The sequence below is a fragment of the Phyllostomus discolor genome, chromosome 1 (genome assembly GCF_004126475.2).
Source record: "Phyllostomus discolor isolate MPI-MPIP mPhyDis1 chromosome 1, mPhyDis1.pri.v3, whole genome shotgun sequence".
Classification (NCBI taxonomy): Eukaryota; Metazoa; Chordata; class Mammalia; order Chiroptera; family Phyllostomidae; genus Phyllostomus; species Phyllostomus discolor.
In genome coordinates this window covers 143677907-143697746 of record NC_040903.2, presented here as the reverse complement: position 1 = coordinate 143697746, position 19840 = coordinate 143677907, and the positions used below count along the sequence as shown (strand labels likewise).

The 19840-nt window shown below is 54.5% G+C and overlaps 2 protein-coding genes and 1 long non-coding RNA gene across 12 annotated transcripts in view; 1 reads left to right on the top strand and 2 right to left on the bottom strand.

The window, feature by feature from the left end:
• The first annotated feature begins 1692 nt into the window (after nucleotides 1-1692).
• Nucleotides 1693-19333, top strand: LOC118501535. Its single transcript, XR_004904157.1, has 3 exons — nucleotides 1693-1704; nucleotides 15374-15387; nucleotides 19120-19333. It is a non-coding gene; the product is annotated as an uncharacterized LOC118501535 (long non-coding RNA).
• Nucleotides 3881-13491, bottom strand: CDH24 (cadherin 24). Of its 4 annotated transcripts, none has more exons than XM_028507731.2 (13): nucleotides 13305-13491; nucleotides 11847-11993; nucleotides 11466-11769; nucleotides 10993-11287; nucleotides 10681-10800; nucleotides 10441-10608; nucleotides 10106-10293; nucleotides 9450-9703; nucleotides 8352-8488; nucleotides 6016-6137; nucleotides 5824-5935; nucleotides 5338-5586; nucleotides 3881-4801 (listed from the first exon to the last, which is right to left on the bottom strand). In XM_028507731.2, exons 3-13 carry the CDS (start codon nucleotides 11664-11666, stop codon nucleotides 4302-4304), a joined length of 2346 nt encoding a protein of 781 aa, XP_028363532.1. In that variant the 5' UTR covers nucleotides 11667-11769; nucleotides 11847-11993; nucleotides 13305-13491; the 3' UTR covers nucleotides 3881-4301. The 4 variants fall into 4 exon arrangements, 3 of the variants coding, with proteins under 3 accessions (XP_028363532.1, XP_035886129.1, XP_035886130.1); XR_004904153.1 differs by adding an exon at nucleotides 5034-5233 and having other exon boundaries at nucleotides 4733-4801; nucleotides 11466-11993; nucleotides 13305-13489; XM_036030236.1 differs by having other exon boundaries at nucleotides 11466-11993.
• The window catches only part of ACIN1 (apoptotic chromatin condensation inducer 1), a 30684-nt gene continuing 25146 nt past the window's right edge, over nucleotides 14303-19840 (bottom strand). For 4 of the 7 annotated variants that reach the window (XM_028505565.2, XM_028505569.2, XM_028505570.2 and 1 more), the window contains 9 exons: nucleotides 18683-18816; nucleotides 18432-18584; nucleotides 17755-17896; nucleotides 17287-17432; nucleotides 16833-16940; nucleotides 16593-16700; nucleotides 16090-16414; nucleotides 15879-15979; nucleotides 14303-15230 (listed from right to left, as the gene is read on the bottom strand). In XM_028505565.2, the coding sequence (XP_028361366.1) occupies nucleotides 14904-15230; nucleotides 15879-15979; nucleotides 16090-16414; nucleotides 16593-16700; nucleotides 16833-16940; nucleotides 17287-17432; nucleotides 17755-17896; nucleotides 18432-18584; nucleotides 18683-18816 (1544 nt within the window). In that variant the 3' untranslated portion in view covers nucleotides 14303-14903. The remainder of the gene's footprint in view (nucleotides 15231-15878; nucleotides 15980-16089; nucleotides 16415-16592; nucleotides 16701-16832; nucleotides 16941-17286; nucleotides 17433-17754; nucleotides 17897-18431; nucleotides 18585-18682; nucleotides 18817-19840) is intronic. The other 3 variants (XM_028505566.2, XM_028505568.2, XM_028505567.2) reach the window with 2 other exon arrangements.

Genomic DNA, 19840 nt, shown 5'->3' with positions numbered 1-19840 from the left:
CTGCTTTTTCCACCCTATCCCCAGTCTTCCTTCTTCTTCCCACTTTAGTCCTCATCTCAGCTTCAGAGTCTGTCATTTTCTCAGCTTGATGAGGCGGAGTAGCCAAGGAGGAAAATGAGGTGAGGAGTATTCCGAAGGGCCCAGGCTGGGAGAGGCAGGGCAGTGCATTGCGGACCCCTGGTGGGTGGTGATGGGCTTCTCATCTGCTCTCCTCTGCCCCACCTTTCATTCTAATGACTATAATGATTACTCCTTTACTGAGTGCAGTTCTCATGGTAACTCTTTGAGGTAAAAGTTATCCTCACTTTACAGAAGAGGAAGTCTTGCCCAGGGTCACACAGTAAGTGGCAGAGGTGAGGCTTGGACCCAGACCTTCTGCTCCAGAGCAATGCTCCTTTAGCACGGCTTCCCCTCCCACATCCTCTCCCTGACTTTCCTCTCTGCCACCAGGATAGAGCCCTGCAGGCATCTGGGGAGGGAGGTGGGGGAGGGTAGCTGGGCCCAGCCCATGCCTGGTGGCCAGGGATGACTGAACCCAGTGGATCCTGAGGACTTGGAGGGATGAGCTCAGGGAGACCGCTCCCACGGAGCCTCCTGTGCCCTGCCTGCCAGGGCCTGGAGCCATCGCCACAGCTCACCTGTGCACTGCTCTTTGGGGTATGTCATTGCTGCTGCCAGACCTCTCCTTCTTTCTTCCCCTCCTACTTCCTTCTCCTTTTGCCTGCTTTCCAGCCTCTCCTTCCTATAGCTCCTTCTGGGGAATGCAGAAAACAGGGAGGTGGCTGTGCCCATGGGAATTGTCAGGTTAGCACATCTTGTGCCCTTCCTGCCCCCCTCCTTCTCCCTTGTGAGCCCAGACTTGGAGATGCAGGCTGACATCTCCCAGCAACCCCCACTCCCTTCTCCTCCCCAGGACAAATAGGGGAGAAAGCACGATTAACCAAGAGATGGGGCCTGAAGGAAGGTTGCTGAATCTTTTTTCTCTCATCCCACTCTTCCTAGCCTCCAGCCCATCCCTGAGTTCCAACCCTGAACCTCAGGCTCAGGGTTACTCCAGGCAGGAGCTGGCCGTTCTGAGGAAACCTCCAAGCTCTGGCCTTCGGGGGGATGAATGGGGAGGAGGGGGGAAAGGTCAGGAAGCCCTAGGAAGGAGAGCAGTGGGGGCAGAGGAGATATTGCAGTGGGGAGGAGCCACAGAAAGGTGCCCAGGACAGTAGGGTTAGCCTTCGTGCCAGGGTCCAGGACCTAGCCAGTGGCCTCTACAGCAACCCTTCTGCACCCCTCTTCCATTCCTCAGGCTCAGGAAGGGAGAGGTGGGACTCTGGGAAGGACAGCAGGAGGTCACAGATTCTGGCCAGACTAGTCCTAGAGGAGCATTGGAGGAGGGGCAGCTTTTGTCCAGGGTATAAGCGTGTGATGGACTCAGGCACGAAGGTGCATTTCCATGTGCAGAGATGTGTGTGGGTCTCGGTGTGAGTGATCCAGGATAGGAGTGTGTGAATGTGGCAGGTGATGTATGTGTGGTTCCTGTGTGCAGACAGGAGACAGACTGGAGAAGACGCAATGCCTGGATAAGGAAAGCAGCCCCTTATTGGGGAGAATGCCAGGCCTTGTCACTTATTTTGGGAAAATGCTTCAGAGTAAAGAGGGTCTGGGGTCAAGGCTCCTCCCACCAGTTCACTACTTCCGTGAGAAATGCCGGGAGTAGCACAGCCTGAGATTGCCACCTAAGCCCAGCAGAAGGCTTTCTGTGAACTGCATGTAGCTCATTCCCCAGGGATGTTCTGCACCCCTCCACTTCCCATAAACTGGGAGGGAAGGATGAAACCCAGACAAAGAGAGCAGAACAGGAGGAGAACCCTTCTTCTCCTCCTCCTCCTTCTTTTTTTTTTTTTTTTTAATGAGATAGGAAGGTAGACATAAAGAGAGGGAGAGAAACATCAATTGGTTGCCTCTTGTATGTACCCTATCTGGGACAGAACCCACAACCTAGGCATGTGCCCTGACCAGTAATCAAACCAATGAACTTTTGCTTTCCAGGATGACCAACCACTGAACCACTTGGTCAGGGCGGCAACCTTCCTTCTTGCACCTCCTTCTCCCATTTTGTCTTGCCTTTCCTTTTTCTGTCGTGTTCCTGCCCTTGTTCACTCCTTTGACAGCTTCTGTCCTTCCAGATGATGAGGCATTTGAGACTAGAGATGAGGGTTTTGCTGACAAACCCGTTTCCCTATGCCCTTTTTGTTTTCTTCTCTAAATTTAGTGAGTCAGGGAGGATCAGAAGAGGATGCTAAGAAGGGCTGGAAGAAAAGGCAAAGGTGTGCATCCATGTCAGCGTACCCCTCGCTACCTAAAGTGGCCCATGGTCAGTCTCTCCTATTCTCCATTTATTCCTGAAGGGTTGATGCAGATATCAGGGTGAGACCAAAGGGGTAAAGGTCTGGCCTGTCCTGCCCTGAACTAGAAGACCTTGTTCCTCCGACACCTGTGAGGTGCGCTGCCTCCTGAGGCCTTCAGGGAACAGACAGTCTGCTCTTGCACAGGCCATGGAGCAATCAGGGGTCCAGTCCCAGTCTTCAGCAGAGGAACTAACTCCAGCACTGGAGCAAGGGTCCTTGTTGTCCCACCACCTGGTTGTCCTCATCAAGCAGGTGTGGAAGGTATGAGGGAAGGCATCTTCCCATTGAAGCAGCTTTCCCTGATTGCCAGCACCCCACACTTTGTGGGGGGGCACAAGGACCTGTCCTGACTCACCTATTTGAGTCTACAGGAGGCCTGCCTACAGCTAGGAGGCCTGGGTGCTCCTGCTGACTCCTGAGTGGATCCTTTCTCTGTTTAGGGAGTGGGCATTGAGAGATGCTGGCTGCTCCTGCTCAGCTCCCACCTGTGAGCTTTGATTCTGCCTTCCTGGTCCTCTCCTTTCTTCCTTCCTCCTTGGTGCTCCATGAAGAAAAAGACAAGGGACTGGAGAGAAATAAAGGTGGGGGTGGCAGGCCCAGATTCAGTGGTCTACCCTTTCCCTTAAGGGCACCACAGGCCCAGAGAGACTGGTTTGCCCCACCCCCTGCATTTTTTCTCAGCCTGGAGTCCCTCTTCCTTTCTTCTCCTCCTCTCTCTCTGTAGCCCCCACCTTCTACGTCTCCTTCCCACCCCTCCCTCTGGCCAGTCCCTACATCTTAATTTCTTTGGACAGTTTGAGAATAACAGGGAACTCAGAGAGCTGATGGTGAGAGTGGGGTACTTACTCCCTGAATGGAACTAACCCAAACCCCCCTCTCTCTAGAGGGACTTGGAGTGGAACAGCTCCCAAGGGAGGACAAATGAACCAGAGGGAATAGGCTTAGGCCTCTCCTCTCGATCTTTGGCTCCATACAGAAACCTTAGTGCAAAAGCAGAACAGGGCTCTAGCTTTACAAAATAAAGTGTTTGTTTATTATGAAATTAGAGATGGAGGCCCCTCCCCTTCCTCCCTCTTTCCTCTTCTCTTCCCCAGTTGCCTCCCTCTTTCCTTCTCCTACTCTTCCCCTGGGGCCTGGGAAGCACACAAGACAATGCCCAGAGCTGGGATGCCAATAGCTGGGCAGAGCTCCAGGGAGGCAGCCAAATGGGGGGGGTGGCTGGAGCTCTCCCCTGGGAGATGGGCTGGCACCCCCTCTCTGCTGGAGGCCAGTAGAGCCAGGATGAGGCCATGAGTGATGGATGGAACCATGCAGGAAGGTCTGTAAAGACAGGAGAGCCCAGTTAGAGATAGTGAGTGGGGGTAGGCTTCAGGCCACCCATGCTGGCGCACAATCCAGGGGCACTGACCTGGGGCAGAATATCCCCTGCAGGAAGGTGGGCAGCAGTGGCTGGAAGTGTCTCTTGCTTTTGGGATGAAAGGAAAAAAAAAATCCACAGGGACCCAGAGAGAAATAGGGGGCAGATGTGGGCAGGAAACAGACACAGAACATGTGTGTGGGGGCAAAGGAGACAGAGAGAGCATGTATGAGAGACTTAGAACCAGAGAGACAAAAGCAGAGCCACGGATAAGGTGGAATCACAGTGACAGAAAAGAGAGATTCAGAGTCAGAGCCACACAACGGAGACCCAGACAGTGCTACAGAGACAGAGATCCTGGAGAGGACACAGAAGACTCAGGAAGAGGGAGGTGAGAAGAGGGTTGCTGGGGGAGCTGGGAGGAGGAACACAGGGACAGGAAGAGGCTTGGGGCCCCTGGGCTGCTGCCACCTGCTTGGACCCTGGGGCTCACTCAGAGGGCCAGTGCGGGCTACCCCACCTTGGATGGCAGGGCAGCCCGGCTCTCAGGGGGCCGGGGGCTCCTTGGTCCCGTACAGCTCGGCTAGGGTGCGGAAGAGTGGCCCCCAGTCGTCCAGCGGCTCTGCGGGGCCGGGGGCGCCGCCGGCCTCAGAGCCCAGGGAGCTGAGGGAGCCACAGGAGGAGCCCCGGCCCTCGTAGCCATACACCTGCACCGAGTCGTAGGGTGGCACGCTGGGGTCCTCGTCTGCCTCACGGAGCCGCAGTGCCAGGAGCTGAGCCACGTCGGCAGGGCCAGGGCCAGGAGGCCGAGGCTGGCGTTGCGCCCGGGCCCGTGGTAGCACGTCACGGCGCCCAAGGGGGCCAGGGGCCGGCAGGGCCGCCGCGTCCGGGTTCTGAAGGGCGCTGATGTCAAAGGCCTCTGTGTCCTCTTCACCACCGCCCTCGTCGTCATAGGTGATGATGTTTTCTCTGACGTCCTCCTCCTCCAGCACCATCAGGGCTTCCTGCTTCTGGTGCCGCAGGGCCACGAAGAGCACCACCAGGGCTGGGGGAGAGGCCACACAGGCGCTGAGTCAGCGCCCTGAGCAGGCACAGATGGTTGGGTGACAGAGGAGGCAGTGTGGCCTAGGGGTGGCAAGCCCTAGGTTTGACGTCTGGCAAACCTCCTATGACTTCACCCCTTACTTGCTGTGTGAGCATGGGAAGTTGCCCAGCTCCTCCAAACCTCTTTGACCCTTAGATTGATTACTGGTATGGAAAACAGGGAAAGCATTTACCAATGAGGGCTGAGGAAAGGATGAAATGGAATACCATAGGTGATGTGCCCAGTGCCACACGTGGCCCAGAGTCAGGGCTCAATAAGCAGTTTCTATGGCTTGTTACTGTCATTATGGACCAGCAGGTCAGAGATATGAAGCCAGAGCTTTTTCTCTCGGATGAAGCACCAGCCAGTGGGACGATCCAGGCACAAGGGTTCCTGTAAACCCCAGGGTGGATTTCCCTGTGTCCAGGATCCTGATTCCTCTCCACACCCCCAGACACTTGGACCCGACATCCGTGTCCCACTGTGGCCTGACTCACCAAGCAGGGTGCCCACGCAGGTGATGATGGCAAGCAGGGCCCCAGTGCTGAGCCCGGCAGGTGAGAGCTGAGCCTCAGGCCGGCAGGATGCCACAGAGCCATCAGGCCGGCAGCGGCACATGCTGACAGTCACGGTGGCAGTACTGCTCAGTGCTGGGGTCCCCCAGTCCCACAGTTCTATGGGAACCAGGTAGGGGGCCTGGCGGGGTGGAGCAGGACGGGAGGGCAGCAGCAGGCTGGCGGAGCCATCTGAGGTAGAGGAAAATTCTTAGGGCATCTCCTGGGACCAGTAGGGTCAGTCTGGACCATGGAGATAGCTTTCCATGGGGAAGGTTTACAATCAACAAACCTGTGGAAATCCACATCTTCTTTCTGTTAGGAGGAGGGCCCAGATATGTGGGTGGGGGCCAGGCGGCTGGACTGGGGTGGTGGAGGAGAAGAGGGGGAGGGAGGCAGGCATGGGCATGCTTATAGGAGGCCACCCACCTTGGTTGTCCCGGACAGTGAAGTTTGCATCGGGGCCCAGAGGACCTTGAAGAGAGACACGACTACTGTTGCCAGCTTCATCTCTGTCCAGTGACCGGATGACCTGAATCAGCTGGGAGGAAAATGACAGTCTTGTATGGAGTGGGCAGCTGGAGGTCTTGAGGTCCCAACCCCTCTGTCTCAGCAGCTCACCTGGCCAGGGGCTGCAGAATCGCACACAAAGGTGTCATAGGGCTCAGCCAGCTGGGGAGCATTGTCATTTTCATCCAAGGTCTGGATGGCCACTTGCACACGGGAGGCCTGTGCGGAACTGTCTGAAGCCAGAACATGAACACACACACCCCACACACCCACACACAACACATGTGGTGCATGGGCATGGGTGCCATATGCAGCATATAGTATTCACATGCAACACATGAAATATGCATGTGATTTGTATGTAGCAAACATTGTGAAATGAATGGAACACCACAAAGCACACACAACATTCATGTAGTACTCGAAATATGTACAATATACAACACACATTTAACAGGGATAGCACTCATGATATATATAAACAAGGACCCACATGTAGGGTACATACACCGTAAGTGAAGGTTAGACAGAAGTGCATACAGGTTGCATTTAGACAATAGCCATGAAATGTACAAACACGTGAACACCATACATTAGAAGGACACTCAACATTTAAAACAAATACAAGATACGTGAAGTGGATATTCAGTATACACAGTAAATAGTATACCCCCACCCAGGGTCCAGAGAATGCATTTTCATGCACAGCATCAATGGGAGGACACACACACACACACACACACACATCATGCCCCGTCAGAGGTCTGGAGGGCTGTGGTGCAGCAATGAGCATCACTTAGCATTGACCTTGGGAAGGGAGGAGCTGTATGATGCACAGGGTGCAGAGCCAGGCTGGCCTGGGCACCACAGGCAGATGCAGGCCCCTCTTCCCACATCCCTGCATCAGGTGGCTCCCACCACTACCCTGCCTTGCTCTTCACTGCCGGGGCACCCAAGAGAGAATGAAAAATGTGCACCCCTGCCCACCTTGGTGCTCACCTTTCCTAGGCTGGCTCCTTCAGTCTCCCCCCGGTGGGCCCTGAAGGTTGCAGCCTGGCAAGGAGGCTAAGTGGACTACCTGACTAAAGGTTTGGGACACCCCAGAGACAGGATGCGGCAGGGTCCCATTCCTTCACTGCAATAAGGGCCCAGGGTCTGCTAGTCAGTATTGAGCTTCTGAGGGGTGGGGAGCAGAATTTGGCAGAAGGTTGAGAAGACGGTGAGGGGAAGCACACACACTACACATAGCAGTTACATATTCACAGGCAGCCACAGCACACAGGGCCACTCACAGACAGACATGCATGCACTACCACATAACACACCTCTGCAGGGACATAAACACAAATCCACACGTGTCCAGCTGAACACACAGGGCAGCAGTGTGGTGAGGGACAGAGCTCAGACTCTGCAGCCTGTTCCACCACTTCATCTCTCTGCGACCATGGCAAGTTATTTAACTTCCCTTCACTTGAGTTTTCTCATTGTAAAAGAGGGAAATAACCATACTTCCCTCATGAACTTATGGTGCCAATTAAATGAATAAACCCGCATTTGGTGCTGAGACCAGCACCTGATACACAATAATAAATTATTATTACCGTCCACAAGCACTCACATACACAACAGACACAACCAGCTCTGTGTACCTGTCACTGTGCCCATTCAGTTACACACATGCATAAGCAATGGAAATGTAATTCTACACACTCAACTCTAGAAACAGTTACAGATATGTACTCACAAACATACATGTGTATGTACATGTGATCTTCACACACATGGAATAACACACACATAGGTGCTCACCATACATACACATTAGCTCTTGACTACAATGTACAAAACATCCCCCCACACAGGAGCAATGCCCACAGACAGGACACAGCGTGTGTGGACACCCTCGGACATGAGCAGGGGTGCTATGGGGAGACTGACGGAGGGGAAGGGCCTGCTTGCTTCCGTGAGCCTGAGCTGCCCAGAGAGAAGCAGCTGAACCAGGCAGCTGGTGACTGGGTCCTGACAGGGGCAGGAGAGGGCTCCCCACAGGGCTTCCCTGGGAGTGACTGCTATGGCTCCCCAGTCACCCCCCAAAGGAGGTCCCAGCCCTTCCCTGGCCCCAGGCTTTAGCCTGAAGCAGAGAGTGGGCAGGACAGGGTCAGCCAGGGTGCAGGTTGGGACTGTTAGAAGTTGGAAGCTATTTGAGGTTAGGGTTATTTTCCAGATGGGGAAAAGCAGGTAGAGGAGTGAACTTAAGGTCAGAAGAATGCTCTGGTAGACCTACTGTGCCCAGCCCAACCCAGCTGAGGACAGCAGGCCTGCCTCATGGTGACCATCCAGGCTGGGGACGAGGGTCTGACAGCAGTGACCTCCCTCCCCCATGCCACGCTCAGGGACAGCCCCCCTGCCAAGAGGCCCTACTTTTTCCAGGGCTCCAGACTCCTCACCGAGCTCTGTGGCCAGCACTGTGAGGTTGTGCCATACTCGGGCCTCACGGTCCAGGGGCACAGCTGTGCGGATGGTGCCATCCTCGGGCTCGATGGAGAAGCAGCGCTCCACGTCAGAGTGGGGGAGGATGGAGTATCTGGGGAAGACAGAGCCGAGGAGCTGGGGTGGATTGGGGGCAGGTCCTCAGCTTGCTGTTCTGCCTCCCTTCCTCCTGTTCCTCTTACTGGGCCTCCTGGCTCATCTGAGTGGATGGGCCTGGGCTCCTGGGGCAGAACCTGCCCCGTGCGCTAAGAACCATAACTCACACAGGGTCCTCTTAGAAGTCATCAACATTAAATACCTGTCCTGAGACTCAGGGAGACAGGGTCTTCTTGGAGTGGGAGAGAGAGACAGAAAGAGGTGGAAAGGGGGAGACACTGCCTATCTTTCAGACTCTGGGCTCTGTTCCGGGGACTCTGGGATCTATGTTCTAGCCCCACTCAGCCTCAGAACAGCCACATGACCTTGGGCAAATCATCTAACCTTTGCTTCCTCAACCACGAAAAGGGAATGACACCAGCATGTCCCTCAGTGCTATGACAGGGATACAGGAGTGCTGGCTGGGAGGTGGAAAGAGTGGCTCTTCTCCAGGCCCATCCTGGTTCAAATCCCAGCTCTGCCCCTTACTGACTGGGTGACCTTGGTCAAGTTACTTAACCTCACAGGGCCTAGCCCCTGGAAAGACTAGTGATGAAAACACCTACTTCAAAGGGCAGTTGTGAGAACTGAACATCAGCCAGTGGGTCAAGTATGACATACTGGGGGACTGATCATAGTGATCAAGGATCAATCACACTCAGTAGATGAGGTTACATCTGCTCATCTGCTGGCACTGCCACTGGGAGGCACCACTATTACCCACCCAGAGGGATGGGTGGAGAGCCTGGGAGTGTAGAGCCAGGCCCTCCAGCCTGCACCTGGCCCCAGGTCCCCGGGGAGGGAGACCTCCTTCAGGAGGCCAGTGTGATTTACGGTCAAGAAGACATCCTCTCTGAGACTAGACTGCCCCTGGGCACCTTCCCCCAGGCCTGGCCCTGCCTGGACACACCCTCACTCACCTGATCAGGCTGGCGGGAGAATCCAGGTCAGTGGCTGAGACCTGGCCCACCAGGGTCCCTGGAGCCTTGTTCTCAGACACCGCCAGGTGGTAGGCAGCCTGGGTGAAGGCAGGTGGCTCTGGGGCATCCTGCACAGCTATGCGCACTGAGGCCACATCCTTGAAGGGCCCCCGCCGCAGGTAGGCTGGGTCGATGAGCGTGTTGGTGGCCTCCACACGGAAGGAGTAGGAGCGACGAGTCTCGAAGTCTAGGGGCTATGGCAAGGGGAGGTGGAGTGGCTGAAATGTGTAGAAACCAGGGCAGGCCCAGGCTCCCGGGAGGTGGAATCCTTTCCCCACAAACTTCCAGTGCTCAGCCCACCTCAGAGGAGAGGTGTACCAGAGGGGCAGTGGCCTTGGTGGTCAAGGGTGGGGGCAGATGACTTAGTAACTCTAGGTGTGCCCCCAGCTCTATCACAGGTTTGATGTGTGAAGCCTTGAGCCAATCACGCCCCCTTTCTGGGTCCCAGGCCCTTGTCTGAAAGGTAAGCGGATGACCATGATCTCTAAGTGCCAACATAGGTTCCTGAGTCTGTTCTGGACCAGTTATGAGTGTGTCATGGGGGGGCAGGAGGAGAGTATGAGTGAGTCTACAAGTGTCAGCAACACGAAGCTAACCTTTCGGACGGTGAGGAGCCCATCTCGCCCCTGGGCGTCTGTGCTGATGCTGAAGGCCTCGGACCCCTCCCCATCCAGGATGCTGTATGCCATGAGGGCGTTGTCACCCAGGTCCGGGTCCTGGGCCCGAAGCCGGCCCACCAGGGTGCCTGGCCCAGCTGTCTCCACCACAGAGAACTGGTACAGGCCTTTGAGGGTGGGTGGAGGGGAGACATTCTTAGAGAGGTCCCCAGCTCTCCTCCTTCCCCCAGCACCTCCTTCTTCTGGGGCCTGGCTAGGAGAGGGATGAGGGGGGTGGTCAAGGGATGGCCCAGGTAGCAGCAATGGACGCTTACTCTGAGGGAACTTGGGGGGGTTGTCATTGACATCACTGAGGGTGACTGTCACTGTAGTACTGCCCGACAGCCCCCCCATGTGGCCGCCCATGTCCTTGGCCTGAATCACCACCAAGAACTCCTCCTGAGTCTCTCGGTCCATGTTGGGGATGGCAGTGCGCACAACTCCTAGGGAGAGACTCTGGGTTAGGGGGTTCCTCTTCCTGCGGCTGCCCCACCGCTCCTGAACCCTACCCTCACCAGTCTGGGGGTCCACAGAGAAGAAAGGCAGGCCATCCAGCACAGTGTACACCAGCTTGGCGCTGTTCCCATAGCTGGGATCATCAGCGTCGTGAGCAGTCACCTGGATTACCGATGTCCCTGTGGGGGGTCCCAGCACTCAACTCAGCAGGGGCAAGGCCAGGAGGGGAAGAGTAGCAGATGAGGGGAACCCAGACGTGAGCAGGGCTGAGTCAAAGGACTGGGTTCTGGGGTAGAAAGCAATGGGGGAAGGAGAGGAGAGGGCACTCCAGGAGGTGGAAGGATCTGGGCATCCAGACTAGGGGTACTCACCAACGTTGGACATCTCGGGCACTGTAGCATGGTAAGGCCCCAGGGGAAAGATGGGGGGATTGTCGTTGATGTCTTGCACCTTGATGATGAACTCTGATGGGGGCTCCAGAGGACGGTTGGAAGCTCGGTCCACAGCTTGGGCCAGTAGCACATACTGTGCCTTCTCCTCCCGGTCCAGGCTCTTGGTGACATGGATATTGCCTGTGGCCTCATCAATCACAAACACGGTGCCTGCTCCCTCCCCAGTCAGCAGGTACTTGGTGCGACCCTCACCCCGGTCCACATCCGAGTGCAGCTGTAAGGGTCAGGGGAAAATGACGGTGGTTCCACATAGGAACAGAAAGTTCAAGAGTCTGAATCTAGGACTGGGTGGAGCGTTGGGAATCCTGAGGGACCAAGGTCATTGCAGAAGTGATGAAGTTGCAGGGCTGGGCTACAGAGTCAGGGTAGCCATGGGAGGGCTTGATCCTTACCTTGCCAATGAGGACAGGCTCTGGACCGGCATATTCCTCGATGACAAAAAACTGGTTCCACACCCAGCTCCTTCGGGTCCGCAGCAGTGCTGGTCCTGAGCCCCCCCGGGACCATGCCCAGGCCCGGGCTGGGGCTGCCAGGCGTCCCATGCAGCCCCAGCCACCCAGCCAGGCCAGCAGGAGCCTCACTAGGCCCCACATGTTTGGGCTCTAGCTAGGGCTCTTTTCACTGTCCCTAGGTGCTGAGGCATGAGCTGGCTGGGGCAGAGGCCACACGTGCTGGGGCTACCCCATGGATCCACACCTGCAGGACAGGTAGCTCTTCAGGGTCAGGGAACCTTAACCCTCCACCCCACCAGAGGTAGATGCTGAAGAGCCAACCTCTAAGGAACCAGACTCCCAATGCCCAGAACGCAGTCGAAGACAGAGCAGACAGTCTGATCCTTTCCTCTTCCCAGGCTCTGCCTGTATTCACATCCAGCCCTCCAAGCTGATAAATCTCCAGCCAGTCAACTCTGAGTAGAGAAGCTAGGGAAGAAAATAGGACAGGGGATGCTGGGAGGGCCTGGAGCCCCATGTGGCCCATGTCCTCTCAGGTGGGACATGCAGTAGGGGACTGGGGGAGGTAGGGGCTACTGGAAAAGGCTTACAACCTAGAGGTTGGGATTCACGGAGTTGTCTAGGGTCAGGCTGAAATAACAAGAAGTGCAACCTAAGGCAGGCTTGAGAGCCTGTGAAAAGTCCCTCCTCCCCAGAAACCTGCCCCCAGCCCACACTGCCATCTGAAGTCCTTCAAGAGGAACTGGGCTCATGAGGCTGAGTGGGGGGTCAGAGCTGAAAGAAGAGCTGGTGGAGTTGGGGGTAGGACCAGGAGACTGGGGAGGGGGAAGAGGCAGACTCAAGCTAGACACAGTGTGACTGAGGGAGAAACTGAGGCTCATGGACTGTCCCGCAGGGACAGAGACAGAATGGCAGAGAGAGACTGAAAGAGAGATCAAAGGAAGCTGCCTGATCTCTGAAAGGCAGACAGGAGCCACTGGTACTAGTCTGGGGAATGGGAAGGAGGGGGAAGAGGGGCCTCTTGCCCTGCCCCGGCAGGGCAGCCCTCAGCTCTGGGCATAAGACCAGGCCGCCAAAACTTCATTCCGGGAGAGGGGCTGGTTCGGAGGGGCCGCAGGAAGGGAGGTGGACAGAGTACCCTTCCCACTGCTCTTTCCTCCCTCTCCTCCCAGGATGAGGGAACCCTCGCAGGTGTCTGTGGCTGTGCCCCTGCTCCCTCAGAGCAGACACACACCTGACAGTCCTTTCCCTCCCGGGGAAGAAGGAAGACTGACCGAAGCTGGGGACCAGAGTGGGAGGCGGGACGAAAAGGAAAGCGATAGGGGAGTGGAAAACAGCAGAGCGAGGAGGGAAGACAAGAGGACAGGAGAGGGAAGGAACAGGGAACGCAAAGGAGGGCAGGAAAAGAAAAAGAGGAAGAACAGGAAAGGAGAGAAAGGTAGAGGAAGAAAAAGGCAAAGAGGAAGTGGAGATGGGGAAAGACAGGGCAAGGGACAGAGAGAAGGCTTGGGGAGACAGAGGGAAGGGGCAGAGACGGCAAACAGGCTGAGAGAAGGCAGGGTGAAGATATCGAGGGAGAGGAAAATGGGAAAAAGAGGGCGGGGGGGGGGGGTAGCGAGGGAAGAACGGAAAGAGGTAGAGCGCGGGAGAAGGGAGAAGGGAGCCGGCAGTGGGCTCCCAGCCGAGGAGCGCACTGCTCTGAAGACACCCGCAGGCTGGCGGGCCCCCTGCCTGCCCCTCCACGGACCCCCAACCCCGGACTCCAGACCAGGCCCTTACCTGGCAGTGCCAAGGGGCCCAGCCCGGCGAAGAGCACCCCCCGTCCGCCCCTGTCACCGGGTCCCGGGGGCACAGCCCCGACGCGATAGGAGCGGGCGCCGCGGCTCCGCTGCAGGTCTGAGCGGCCCCGGCGAGAACAAGGGAGCGAGACGGAGGGGGCGGGGGAAGGAGGCTCCGCCTGCGGAGGAGCGAGGCGGCTCCACACCCGCGCGCGGGAGAGGAGAGCCCAGCCTCCGACCCTCCCCGGCCAGCCCGGGCTGAGCGGAGGGGGCGGCGGGGGGTGGTGGTGATGCTGCCCGCCGCCAGGCGCATACAGATGTACCACCCCTCCGGGGCCAGGCCCGCAGCACCCGGGGGGGGGGGGCACTTGGGCAAGAGGAGGTCCAGGTCAGTCCCCAGAGCTGGTGGGGAGGATCCCCCCGCCCCGACTCAGCAGGGCGAAGGGCGAGCGCGCGGCGAGGTGGAGGAATTTGGAACCACTGCAGAGACCGGCTGGCGCTCGCAGACCAGCCTCGGGGGCTTGTACGGACCCCGGGTGCAGGACAGCAGCATTTGGGGAGCCTTTGCGGGGCACTGGAGTGGGCCGGCTGGGGTATGCTTCAGGACTTCATAAGGATTCAGAGCCCGTGGGTTGGGCCTAGGAACAGGTCAGAGACCTAGGCACGACACGACACGGGAGGGAGTGGAGCCTTTTAGGGAAGCTCATTTATAGACGCCTACCGAGCAAGCGGCTGACGCCCCCTCGTGGCAGTTGTGGGAGGCACCTTGAAGGTGAAAAGCAGGTGACCAAATACCTCTAGCTGAGACCCACTTGTCCCTTCCCTCCTACCCACCAGCGAGGTAGCCCTACAGCTGTGGTGTGGGTAGACCCAAGGCAGGGAAGGAGGGAGTTACTCCGACTCCGAGATACAGCAGCCTGCACAAGAAACGCTGGTTCCAGCTATCTTCTTCAATTTGGCTCTCACCCAGGCCCTGCCCAATGAAAGTCACTCACACAGTTAAAACTAAGTCAGATTTTTATTATTTTCCATAGACCACATCATTTAATAATAAAAAAAATAAAAATAAAAATTGAACAAAAGGAAAAGGTGGCTATAAAGTGGAACCGGTGGGCAGGAGGGAAAGGCTGCAGGACAGAGACTGGGAACTGCAGGGGCCCTGGGACTCAGGAGAGGCTGATTCAGCTCATAGGTAACCCAGTCCCAGCCCCAGCTGTTCCCAAGAGGTGTGAGTACCCACAGGACGTGGTGAGCAATATGGAGGAAAAAATGAAAGAGATGGGGGTCCTGGCTGTTCCCCACCTCTAGGCCAACCACCTCTCTCTAACCTAGCTCTTCCCTCTCACAGACCTCATGGGAAATGTGAGAAAGGACAGGGCTAAATCCCAAGAGATTGGTTATGGGGCGTATGGGAGAAAGATGGCCGCTGCTCCGTTTGGTATGTGGGGACAGGTGGCAGCCATACTTCAGCACTGGGCAAATGGTGTGAAAGACCCCTGGTTCCAAGGTGGTGGAGATTGTACCTATCCCTCTGTGGCCTTGCGCCCCCACCCGGGAGCAGGGTGGCTGATACCTGCAGTTCTCCCCAGTGTTTTCCCAGCTAGCGGCGCCCACCCCGGTCCCGCACAGGTGTGCTCCGACTCCGGCTCCTGCTGTGGCGCTTGTTGTCTCTGCGGTCCCTCTCCCTGCCTCGTTCCCGGTCCCGTTCCCTATCCCGGTCTCGATCCCCCCTGTCACGCTCGCGTTCCCTCTCTCTCTCCCGGTCCCTCTCTCGGCTGTGCTCTCGTCGCTTCTCTCGCTCCAGCTGTCGGTTCCGCTCTCGCTCTGCTTCTTTCTCCCGCTCCTTTTGCTCTTCTTCTTCTTGCTCCTTTCGTCGTTTCTCCCGCTCCTTGGCCCGTTCAGCCCGCTCTGCCTCCTTCTGAACAATCTGTAGCCAGCAGAAAAGGCAGAGAATAGGCATCTCAGCCCAGCTCACATCAGCCCCACTCTATCTGCACCTCTACCCAGTACTCCTAGCTCAGGATAACAGCTGGCTTTGCTGTTAAGGGGGGGGGGGGGGGGGGGGGGCAGAGTGTGTGTGTGGGGTGGTTGGGGGGGGGGGGAGGCAGGAGAAGAGGAGCAATAACATCTGTCCTTGTTTCAGAGCCCCAGCTCCTCTAAGTGTTTGCCTTTTATACCCACGAGTACTGGCACCATTCATGCGGGCCACCGGTATTTCCCTAGCTGTCTACATGTGAACCAATCTCTACTTGAGTAGCATAAGCTTAAAATTCCCAAAAGGCCTGTTACAAAGAAACAAATTTAAAAAGCAAAAAACACTAAGTATTAAAAAAAAAAGAAATGGGTAAGTTTACAAAACAGGAGATTTCTCTGCTACCTAAAATTAATTTCTAAGAATGATTGGCACAGCCACTTTCCTAGGCCAGGCAAACACATTTACTTTTCTTGATGCCTAGTTTTTTTCTGTATTGCCCTAAGCTGTTCCCTGGGACTCCTCCCTCGGACGCTCTTATGACCCCCCAGTGTCCCCAGCCTTGCTGCAGCTCTTGAGAAGGACAGGAAGGCCAGCGCTCACCTGGCTGTCAGTCAGTGGGAGCCAGTAGATGCAGGGAGCTGCTTTGGTCTTGCGGAAAAGGTCATCCAGGAGCTTGGCTGGTGGTTCCTCCTGAGTTTTCTCTGATGTGGAAGAAAGTGAGTCAGACTTGATGCACAGGACCCTATGTCCCATCCCATTTTGTCCCCTTTCCCATGTACCAGTGAATACATGTGTCCCCACGGCTAAGTACCTTTCTTTTCACTCTTCTTTTCTTTAGACTTTGCACGTTCCTTGCGGCGGCGGTCACGGGACCGTGATCTGGAACGGGGCCCTTCTCGAACTTTGTCCCGATCCCATTCACGCTCTGATCGAGTTCGCTCCCGCCGCTCCATTTCCCGTTCCCGCTCTGCCCACTGTTCCCGCACTGCCCGCTCTTGCTCCCGCTGCTCTGCCCGGGGGTGCTGTGGTGGCTGGGCTGGGGGCGGGGGTGGAGGGTGCAGGGGCCGTGGTACCCCCTGCTCCTCTGTCTTAGTTTCAGAGGGACGGTCCACCAAGAGGCCCCGATGATAGTCCAGCTGTGGGTAGAGGAAAGACAAGGATACTCAGGATGGAGACATCACCCCCACAGAAGGAGCCCAGGTACCAATGGACAGAGACTTTGAAGCCCCATGGTTCAACTAAAGGAAACAAAGAGGAAGGAGAGAGGGAATCTTGGGAGAGGATGGCCTCTCTGCCTCTCCCTAAATTTCTTACCTCATCTTGCTCAGCATAGTCGGCACAAAGGAATTTGGGATTGGACTGAGGCCATTTGACCCCATGTAGGGCTGTGCGGGTGGCAACTGCTTCCTCTATTGTTGAGTACTGGTGGAGGAAGGGAGAAGGCAGAGCAGTCATGATAGGCCTTTAATCTCTCCCACTTGCCACAACACCCTCAAACTTGGCCATGTTGGTCACAAAAGGGAACATGCCAAAACCTACAGTTTTGCCCCTCACCGTTACAAAGCAATGAGATTTGATCTTGTCAATCCAGAAGGCCTCTTCCACCAGAGTTCCCGTACGTCCCAACAATTCCTTCAATTGGCCTAAAGTGAAGGGACGAACCTGTGAATGGAAATGGAAGAACCACACTCATATAACTATGAAGATTTCCCAAGCCGCTGTCATAGGAGTACAGCTCCAAACTATGGATGGAGGCAGAGTCAGAACCCTCTAGTAGGAATGTGAGAAGAGTGGCAACACTTGTTAAGGAATTATGTACCAGGCTCTCTATAAATTCTCAAGAAAACCCCGCAACGTGATACTTTTTTCTCCCCATTTTCCAGATGAGACAGGTTAAGAAATTAAGTAAATTCACTCAGAGTTGATGTCTCTTTAGGAGTTGAGCCTAAGAATCATGAATCCAAAGCTCAAACTCAACGGGGCTGCACTGTGGGAAACAATGACTTACCAAATTGGAGATGTGCACGATGTTACTGATCTTGCCCCGGGGCGGGGAGGGCACCTGAGCAGTTCGGACTGGATCATCAATTGTAATGGAAACTCCAGACTTCTGCTGGCTAATGGAACGTCTTGTTAAAGTATCTCCTAAAGTCACTATCAAATAGAGCACACAAATGGTTTTCAGTAGGGAGCAACATATCTAACTTTCTTTTACGTTGCTCCCTACCCTTCCAACTAAACATGCTAAGCACATATAATGTGCCAGGTATTGTCTAGGCTAACCTCATTACGGGTACTCATAGATTTAAAGAGTCAAACAGCCCTCAAGTACAATAGCTTAACAACTAGGAGAGGCAGAGATAACAGCTACGTAAGATACTATAATAAAAGGCAGGAAAACATTAAAAGAAGTCCAAATAAAGTGCTCTGGGAATTCAGGGAGCTGTACTGTTTCAATCATTAATGGCTCACCCACCTTTCTTTACTTCATGCTCCACAGGGGGAGGCAAGGCCACCTCTACTGAAACCTGGGGAGGTATAGGGGGTTCTGCTTCAGGCTCCTTTTCTTCTTCCTCTTCTTCCCTCTGCCCATTCTCCTGGCCCTCTGCAGGTACTACCTGTGAAGTATCAGATATAGAGGAATTCTTAAACACTGGCACATTCTTTTCAGCTTCTGGTTTCCTGGTGAGAGAGAGTGGTACAGTCAACCTATCATGTGCCTTCCACTAGGGGAAGATTTATTTCATCATTAAGTTCACCTCCACCAGATCCTGGGACTGTTAATGCCTCAGCTCTTCCACGAGGAAAACTAAGGCAGGAAGGAGTCTTGTAGATTTGTTCTGTACAGGGTAAGAGTAAATAATTTTAGGCTTTGTGAGCCATACAGTTTTTGGTTGCAAACATTCAACTCTGACTCTATAGAACAGAGATGCCACAGACAAGAGTACATGAACTGGCATTACTGTGTTCTCATAAAACTTTATTACAGGCAACAGGTTGGATTTGGTAGCCCACCGATCCCTAAAAGGACCAATTAATCCAACCCTCTGCAGAGATGGGAGACTTCCCCTTTAAGACTCTACCACAGCTCTTCAATTGCCTGCTCTGCCTCTACTGACCATGCCTCCCAACACAGGGGTGAAGGAGCCTTACCTGAGTGACTGTCCGGCATATTTTCAGCCCTTTGTCATGAGTCCCATCGTCACCATTACGCTCTGTCTCATCCTCAGAGATTCGAGAGTCATCAGCATGAAGATCCACAACAGCCTCCTGCCCCACCAGGGGTTTGATGTCGGGGATGAGGCTCTGGGACACAGATACCCCCCCACCCCGTTACACTGGGCCCATGTCTACTCCCACCTTAACGTGTCTCATCCTCCCTTCCCTGGCTTCTCCCACCTCACCTTGAGTGATTCGGTGGTGATACTGATGGAGGGTTTCTTCTGTGTGGTGGCTGTGCTGGCTCCCCAACGCCGCTTCCGACCAGGCTGACCCCCCTCTGTGTCACTGTTTCCAGCTGGCACCCCCTTGGTAGCTGCTGTCCCCAAGAAATAGGACCCAACACTTAAGATGGTCTCAGGCTCTCTGCTGGTTCACACTACAACACCCACAGATAGCCTTTGATTGGAATTTTACTAAAAGGTTAACTTAGGGAAATTATATTTGGCAACTGGGAAACCATGCTTAAAAATAAAAGGACTGTAACCACTTTTTGACAGATGAAAACTACTCATCTCTGAAGGCAACAGGGTTGGCTAACCAGTTTAAACTTTTAGTGGTAAAAGTGTATAAAGTATCGGGGAAGAAAGATTAAAGATATGAGAATGCAGGGGGCAGGGAGGGGAAGAATGTGATATTAAAATCTAAGTTAATTTAGATCATGATGTAAACTGATCATGCTTTAGGTAAATCTTCACACTACATATTGGTATTTAAATTATAAAGATCTATTATACTTCTGTCAATTTAGAGAGCCACATTGAAAAAAATGTTTAAAATGTGATTGTTTGAGCCCTGGCCATGCTGCTCAGTTGGTTGGAGCATCATCCCATACACCAAAAAGTTGCACGTTCGATCACTGATCAGGGCATGTGTGGGAGGCAACGGATTGATGTTTCTCTCTCCCCCGCTTCCTCTCTCTCTAAAATCAACAAATATATCATTAGGTGAGGATTAAAAAATGATAAAAAACAAAAAGTTAACTATTTGAAGTGTGGAGCACTTTCATCTCCTCAGATGCTCTCTTAGAATAAAGTACAAACTGGTAAACATTACAGAAGAGTCCCTCAAACCCACTCCTGGTCTTGAGGATTCATATATCTGAATAAAAGAATGTATTTAGGACTACATAAGAAATAGTGAGACACCTCACAATCTCCCTAGAGTTAGCAAAGAAATGTGACTGGGGGAAAAAATGACAGGGATTGTCTAATGCTTTGAATTAAAACAAACAAACAAACAAACAAACAAACAAACAAAAAACCCCAGATTTGATGGGTGGAGGTGATGGCGAAGGAGGGGTGACCCAAGAATGCCACTGAGAGAAAATGGGAATCTATTTC